This window comes from Mytilus californianus, unplaced genomic scaffold (genome assembly GCF_021869535.1).
Source record: "Mytilus californianus isolate M0D057914Y unplaced genomic scaffold, xbMytCali1.0.p SCAF_13, whole genome shotgun sequence".
Lineage (NCBI taxonomy): Eukaryota > Metazoa > Mollusca > Bivalvia > Mytilida > Mytilidae > Mytilus > Mytilus californianus.
Window position 1 is genome coordinate 20,345,868 of NW_026262615.1, and position 8,893 is coordinate 20,354,760.

General features: G+C 34.3%; 1 protein-coding gene across 2 annotated transcripts in view; it reads left to right on the forward strand.

The window, feature by feature from the left end:
- Positions 1-8,893, forward strand: part of LOC127723353 (calmodulin-4-like) — a 31,170-nt gene extending 22,277 nt beyond the window's left edge. For both annotated transcript variants that reach the window (XM_052229932.1, XM_052229931.1), the window contains exons 2-4: positions 5,488-5,647; positions 6,348-6,442; positions 8,030-8,893. In XM_052229932.1, coding sequence (XP_052085892.1) covers positions 5,488-5,647; positions 6,348-6,442; positions 8,030-8,243 — 469 coding nt within the window. In that variant the 3' untranslated portion in view covers positions 8,244-8,893. The remainder of the gene's footprint in view (positions 1-5,487; positions 5,648-6,347; positions 6,443-8,029) is intronic.

Consider the following 8,893-nt stretch of genomic DNA (forward strand, 5'->3'; position numbering starts at 1 on the left):
TTAACTATATCATAAGTCTGTTGAAGTGTGTCGGATCGGGATACCCGGTGTGTCTGGTGTATCTTTAACTATATCACGAGTCTGTTGAAGTGTGTCGGATCGGGATGCCCGGTGTGTCTGCTGTATCTTTAACTATATCACGAGTCTGTTGGAGTGTGTCGGATCGGGATGCCCGGTGTGTCTGGTGTATCTTTAACTATATCACGAGCTGTTGGAGTGTGTCGGATAGGGATGCCCGGTGTGTCTGCTGTATCTTTAACTATATCACGAGTCTGTTGAAGTGTGTCGGATCCTGATGCCCGGTGTGTCTGCTGTATCTTTAACTATATCACGAGTCTGTTGGAGTGTGTCGGATCGGGATGCCCGGTGTGTCTGCTGTATCTTTAACTATATCACGAGTCTGTTGGAGTGTGTCGGATCGGGATGCCTGGTGCGTCTGCTGTATCTTTAACTATATCACGAGTCTGTTGGAGTGTGTCGGATCGGGATAACCGTTGTGTCTTGTGTATCTTTAACTATATCATGAGTCTGCTGAAGTGTGTCGGATCGGGATACCCGTTGTGTCTCGTGTATCTTTAACTTCTTCATGAGTTTGTTGAAATGTGTCGGATCGGGATACCCGTTGTGTCTGGTGTATCTTGAACTATATCACGAGTCTATTGAAGTGTGTCGGATCTGGATTCCCGGTGTGTCTGTTGTATCTTAAACTATATCACGAGTCTGTTGAAGTGTGTCGAATCGGGATACCCGGTGTGTTTGGTGTATCTTTAACTATATCACGAGTCTATTGAAGTGTGTCGGATCTGGATTCCCGGTGTGTCTGTTGTATCTTAAACTATATCACGAGTCTGTTGAAGTGTGTCGGATCGGGATACCCGGTGTGTTTGGTGTATCTTTAACTATATCACGAGTCTGTTGAAGTGTGTCGGATCGGGATACCCGGTGTGTCTAGTGTATCTTTAACTATATCACGAGTCTGTTGAAGTGTGTCGGATCGGGATACCCTGTGTGCCGCCTGCTGTATCTTAAACTTCATCACGAGTCTGTTGAAGTGTGTCGGATCGGGATGCCCGGTGTGTCTGGTGTATCTTGAACTATATCATGAGTCTGTTGAAGTGTGTCAAAAGCAAATTTAAATCTTCTTTATTGAAACTCGTGTCCTTCTTTTTATGTCTTCTTTATTGCTGAAGAAGAAACAATAGATTTCAACACTTATTAAAAAAAGAATGATACGTCCATTAAAATCTGAAACTAAAACCTGTCAAATCAGGCCTGACACGGTTGGGTATTTATACAGAGACGAATAAGCAGACGGGCATCGAACCTCAGCAGGAGTTGTATGGGCTTTTTACTTCAAAAGAAAATGGCATATACTCCCTTACATGAATTTTATTAAAAATCCCAAAACCAAACCGATCTACGCTTAATATTCTTTCTTTATTCAAAAAGGGTAACCAATTAGTTTTAACTAATCTTACTTGGGGTCCTCATAAAGTAAGTACATAATGATATAGTACATACAATATATATATATATATATATATATATACAAGTCTAAATTGAAAACAACGTTCAAACCTATGATTGCGTTGGATAAAAACCGCAATTTTTATACGTGTGCATGCAAAACAAATTTCCTGGTAGAGGGGTCTTGGTAGAAATTTGTTTTTACATGCACACGTATAAAAATTGCTGTTTATATTTTTTCGTTTGGGCTTGTATTATATTTGCCTTCGGGTTTATATGATCCGTTCATCCTATTTTGACTCTTTCAAAATTCAAGAGTCTATCCTAATTTGAGGTAAATTATATGGCCTTCCAAATACCGTTTCGATCCCTAACATCACTGAAGAGACATTAATTGTCGAAATCCGAATATGGTGTACAATTTTTTGCACCTCATGTTTGCGGTATACCATCTTCTCCGCAAGTTTATTGTTTTGTGTTTGGTATTTAATTAATAATTAAGATCCATTTATATCTCGTGATCAATTTATTTGGCAATCGTCAATGGCAGTCAGCAGGGTTTAACAACATCAGCTGTTCGACCTGTTAGTCAAATGCGATTTGTTAAAATATACTTTTCACTTTTTTGGTCTTTTGGAAAATGTTGTTTGTGCTGTATATAGACCCCTCTACCAAGATATTTGTTTTACATGCACACGTATAAAAATTGCGGTTTTTATCCAACGCAATCATAGGTTTGAACGTTGTTTTCAATTTAGACTTGTTTATATATATATATATGTTGTGTACAAGTTATCATTTTGTACAAATTATAATTTGTACAAAAAAATAGTACAAATTATAATTTGTATTTTGACTTTGTACAAATTGTAATTTGTACAAAAAGTGCTTGTACAAATTACAATTTGTACAAAATTTCACTTATAACTTGTACAATAATTTATAGTATGGATCTTGTTATAAAAAAAGCATTGATACACACCAAAGAAGTTGTATTCCATGACCACACAATAAACCTTATTTACAAAATACAAAAATAGTTCTGTATCATCATTATGGCATCGGGAATTGCACAACATCTTTTGCTTTTTACATTTACATTTGCTCCCCCCCTTTGCATTTACATGAAAGAAAACCCGAACCACCAGTTTTTGAGAGCTTTTTATCTGCTTCACGTAGCGAAAGTCGAAGCTCAGAAACCGTTGCTGCGAATAAAGATGTGTCTTTAACAGCTTCAATTTGATTTCTCGACAAATACCCTGTTCAAATTCCTACAGCAGTTCCAATGCGGTATCCAAATTCTACAAATTCGATGGTTACACATAAGATACTTCGAGGATCAGTTGGGGTACGATCATACTGAAGAATTAGTATAATGACACAGCAAGTACTGATAATTTCTGTTTCATTTTCATGGGATAGTTATTCGGCTTGGATCTGTTGGCCAGTCAGCGCACGGTTCCTGGCACGTATGATTGGTGTTTCAACGTCAGTGTCATCCTAATTGTCACTGGGTCCAACTTTATGATACTATCAGAATTGTCACTGAGGCCAATTTCTATGATACTATCAGAATTGTCACTGAGCCAATTGTTATTATACTATCAGAATTGTCACTGGGGCCAATCTTTATGATACTATCAGAATTGTCACTGAGGCCAATCTTTATGATACTATCAGAATTGTCACTGAGGCCATTTTTTATTATTCTATCAGAATTGTCACTGAGGCCAATTTTTATTATTCTATCAGAATTGTCACTGAGGCCAATTTTTATTATTCTATCAGAATTGTCACTGGGGCCAATTTGTATTGTGCTTTCAGAATTGTCACTGAGGCCAATTTCTATGATACTATCAGAATTGTCACTGAGGCCATTTTTTATTATTCTATCAGAATTGTCACTGAGGCCAATTTTTATTATTCTATCAGAATTGTCACTGAGGCCAATTTTTATTATTCTATCAGAATTGTCACTGGGGCTAATTTCTATTATACTATCAGAATTGTCACTGGGGCCAATCTTTATGATACTATCAGAATTGTCACTGAGGCCATTTTTTATTATTCTATCAGAATTGTCACTGAGGCCAATTTTTATTATTCTATCAGAATTGTCACTGGGGCCAATTTCTATTATACTATCAGAATTGTCACTGAGGCCAATTTTTATTATTCTATCAGAATTGTCACTGGGGCTAATTTCTATTATACTATCAGAATTGTCACTGGGGCCAATCTTTATGATACTATCAGAATTGTCACTGAGGCCATTTTTTATTATTCTATCAGAATTGTCACTGAGGCCAATTTTTATTATTCTATCAGAATTGTCACAGGGGCCAATTTCTGTTGTGCTTTCAGAATTAACTGACATACCTGGATCAATTACATTTGCTGTCTTTGGGTATTTTTGTATTTTGTAAATAAGGTATTTTATGTTCTATCGTGTGTATCAATGCTTTTGTATAACAAAATCCATACTATAAATTATTGTACAAGTTATAAGTGAATTTTAGTCGAATTTTGTACAAATTGTAATTTGTACAGGCATTTTTTGTATAAATTACAATTTGTACAAAGTCAAAATACAAATTATAATTTGTACAAAATGATAACTTGTACACAACATATATATACATAAGAATTATTCATAGTGTTCATGTTAATAAATATTATAATCTATCTCTGTGTGGCTTGACGGAGATATTGAAACATTTTGATTTAAATAAACATAAAGATGTTGATGTGTATGTTCATTGGTAAGCTATTCCATAGAATTGCAGAACTATATGCAAAAGATTTTTAACCGGATTTTTGTGTCAAAAATGTCGGTTATTGATTTGGGGATGTACGGCGGTCGGTCGGTCGGTCGGTCGGTCGGGCGGGCGGGCGGGCGGGCGGACGGGCAAACGGCAACCAAATGTTGTCCGTGCATTTACTCATGAACCATTCAACCAAACCTTTTAAAATTTTAATATGTTGTTACTGACAACAAAATGGAGGTCAAGTTTAATAATGACGATTTTGACTTTTACCGTTCAGGAGTTACGGTTCTTGAAATTTGAAAAATGTCGTGTCCGTGCATTTACTCATGAACCGTTCAACCAAACCTTTTTAAATTTTAATATGTTGTTACTGACAACAAAATGGAGGTCAAGTTCAATAATGACGATTTTGACTTTTACCGTTCAGGAGTTACGGTTCTTGAAAGTTTAAAAAATGTCGTGTCCGTGCATTTACTCATGAACTGTTCAACCAAACCTTTTAAAATTTTAATATGTTGTTACTGACAACAAAATGGAGGTCAAGTTCAATAATGACGATTTTGACTTTTACCGTTCAGGAGTTACGGTTCTTGAAAGTTTAAAAAATGTCGTGTCCGTGCATTTACTCATGAACTGTTCAACCAAACCTTTTTAAATTTTAATATGTTGTTACTGACAACAAAATGGAGGTCAAGTTCAATAATCACGATTTTGACTTGTTCTGCTTTTCTTTGGTAAATTGTTAGAAGAATTTTGTGACAAGTTTGTTTGTTATTTGTAAAAACTAATTTTCTGAATGCTGTATATTTCTTTTTTGATGAAATGAACTCCTTTAAAAAGTAAGCTTATATTGTCCATCAATAAACATATATTTAGATTTCTGATTTTGGGCCCACTTTTCAAATTGGTCCAAATAGGGGTCCATACTTGCTCATCTTTTCAGGATTCGACCTCTGCAGGAAAATCCGGGTTGCTGTCACTCGACAGCCTCTTGTTAAAATATATTCGTGTTTGGCCGAATAACTACAGAATTGTTTTTTGAGAATGATCTCAAATTTCTTTCATAAACTTCAGAGTTCTGAAAACACAACTTTCAGATAATCAGGAGTTTTATCGTGTAAGATTTTGGATACTCAATTCAATTTTTTAAAAAGTTCTCTCGATGGGATAAGGTTTGCCTTATTCATGACAAAAATTCTTATAGATCTACAGGTGTGGATTTAGAATAATGAGAGTTGTTGAAAATTTTCAGTGCAAGATTAAATGATGCATCTGTTCCGGAAGATGGATTTAAACGGTATCTGAAGGGAGAATTTGCTGCCATGGATACTGCAAAGCATGGAACGTTGTCACTTCATCAGTTTGAGAAATTATTGACCTTCTTAGGTTATGATGGAGAAATGAAACCAGAGGTAAGACTACTCGTATTAGTGAGGGTCTTGGTGGGGGTCCTTCATATCTGTATTCTTTATTTGTTTAGGCCATTTTCCTCTATTCTTTATACTTTTTGCCCATTATTCTCTATTCTTTAAATTTTAGAACCTCATTTTTCTCTATTCTTTTTATTTTTTGCCCATTATTTTCTATTCTGTAAACCCCCATCCACACCCTTATTAGTGGTTTTCAGTTATTACAAAGAGAAAAGACGTTTGGGAAATCCCTGATCGTTATAGATATTGGGTCCTGCAACTGATTTTGGCACTCTCTGTTGCGTATAGTTCAAACCATAAAGTAACGTGGGTTAGATATTTTAATCTCTAAAACCAATTGACAAAAGTATGGAGAAGAAAAGATAATACATTTAACATGCAATACTCAAGGTGACTATAGTATGTATACACTATTCCAGTAAGCGTGTTATATGTTCATGAAACAACGTTAACAGCTGTTAACCTTAGTCAGTTTGTTCATCGGGTCAAGCATAGCATTTGCTTTAGGATATATGTTACAACAAAGCTGCTAGTGTAAGAGTTATCGATGTATCCGAACGAAGTCCAGAGTCTGGACCGTGGTCTTAAGCAATTTTCCTCAATGCTGGCCAACTTGTGTATGATGTTATCGGATACCAACCCAGTGGATTTTAAATTTTAATGATTCTTTATTTTATTTTAGACAATATTTCATAAAGGAAATTTTGACTCAAAAAAAGGCATAACAGTTGAAGAGTACTGTAAATTAATGAATAAGTTTCCGGATGTTAAAAATAGGTAAGAGATAAAATTGTAAGAAGAGAGCTACACACAAAACAACAGAAAGAATCTATATAGAGGTTGGAAAGAGTTTACCCTTTTCCCGAATGTGACCTAATGAATTAGACTTGTTACCGGGTTTGTACTAACATGAGCAACAAGACGGGTGCCACATGTGGAGCTGGATATGCTTACCCTTCCGGAGCACCTGAGATCATCCCCAGTTTTTGGTGGGGTTCGTGTTGCTCAGTCTTTAGTTTTCTATGTTGTGCTTTGTGTACTATTGTTTGTCTGTTTGTCTTTTTATTTTTTAGCCATGGCGTTGTCAGTTTATTTCCGACTTATGAGTTTGAATGTCCCTCTGGTATCTTTCGCCTCTCTTTTGTATCGTTAATCTGGACTTATTTCTATTGTCCAACAGTTCAACCTTATAGTAAACCTATGATCTATCCAATCTCCTCAGTTGAGGTCAAAAGATATTAGTCGGTCGTATACTTGATTTTTGTTAAAAAAATATCCATGAAATATATGCCACTGGACGTAAAGCAGGCGACAATCAATCCATCATAAATGCTTATTGCTATCACTGATATCCCCTATCGAGTTATAGTTGTTATATTTTCTGCTTATAATTGTTATTTTTTCCTAGATATTTGAGAAGGAAATATTTGGGCTATAAGGAAATATTTTCTGATATCATGCATTTTGCCATTCTATAGCAAGCATGATAATTTATTTCCTTTTCGATTCAAATGTTTTGTATATATCTAAAGTCAAGACATAAGATGGAAACTTATTTCACTGGGGATCTAAAAGAGCAATTTTTCTCCCGGTTTTTAGTGAAGATACATCTTTAAAGATGTGACACCTACGAGTCAGCCACCATGCATGCTTGCAAGCACAAATAATTAGTTATCAACTGAAAAAGATTAATTTAAGCATCGAATGACCGTCTTTATCGACCACTTGATGCCCTGCCTTTTTCTAGCTAAATTATTTGATTTATAAATTTAATATTCTCCTTCAGGAAGTTTGCTGGTGAGTTTCAAAATAACGAGGATAAACAATTTATGTTATATTATATGAGGGTCTAGATGGGGGGTCATTCAATTCTGTATTCTTTAATTTTTTATGCTATTTTTCTCTTTTCTTCATAAATTTTGCCCATTTTTCTATATTCTTTCTATTTTAGCATCACCTTATTCTCTGTTAATTATTTTTTAGCGCCACATCTATTTTTATTTTCGTTTTTCTGTAGTATTCTGTAAACCTCATCCAGGCCCTCTTATATTAAAACATATTTGTTTAAGAACTGTCTGTGTGCTTCTTTTTGAGATCTATGCATTTGAAATTTTGACAGGAAACGGAATTGATTTTACAGATATATATAACAGTAAGAAAAGGCATGGAATTGACAAGATTTTGCTGGAATGCATACATGTAGTTTAAGATTTATTAAATAAAATTATGAAAAGAAGAGTGGAGCTTTCTTGGCAAACTTGTTTTATGCTATTAGATGGACTTCAATCTTGATGGCTTGCAAATACTTCAATTAAATATTATATTGCTTAATTCTCGATATATTTTTTATTTTATTTTTTTAAGAACCAACAGACTACGAGCACTGTTCTTAAAATTTGACCATAGTAATGACGGTTTCGCCCCAAAAAAGGACGTAGTAGAGGAGATTCGGAAGATGGGTGTAGAAATTGACAAAGAAACACTCTCCAAAGTAGATAATATGGACATTAATAAAGACGGAAAGATATCATACCAGGAATATGTGTATACTAGTTTGAAGGAGAAAAAATATATTTGATATGAGTTCATAAAGGCGTGTATTTATTTACATATTTCATACAAAAGGTCTGGAAAGTTTTGTACATTAAAGAACTAAAGTAGCTTCACAATATTCACTTTGTAATCTGAATTTATTTGATAAAAATCTATACGTTAATCATTAAAAGGGAGATAAAAAAAATATAAACAAAATACCATTGTTCTACTTTTCCCTCGTTATTAAAATTTATTTGGCTGATAAATAATCATTAAAAGAGAGAGAGAAAAAAAACAACAACAAAAAAACAGCTGTGCCTTGGGCTGTAATTTACACGATTTACCATCAATTGACCTTTTACCTTTTGACTAGAAAATCAATCAGGTAATATATAAGGTTAAAATGCAAGCAAAGTATACAAAATATATATGATGGCTTTATTTTTTGCTTAAAATCTGTATTTGGGATAGAAATGAAATGCAAAAAAAAAAAAACATTCGTATTCTGTCTAAACTACTTTGATATACAATTAAAATATGTATAATTAGTATGGGTAGGAGCAGCTTTAGATGATTAATTTTCCATTTGTGTAATATGAAATATACAGCGTTTGGTACTACTTCTTGGTATGTATAAACAATAATTTGGTTCGTGAATTGAAATGGCAATGTGAATAAAAAATATAACAAAAA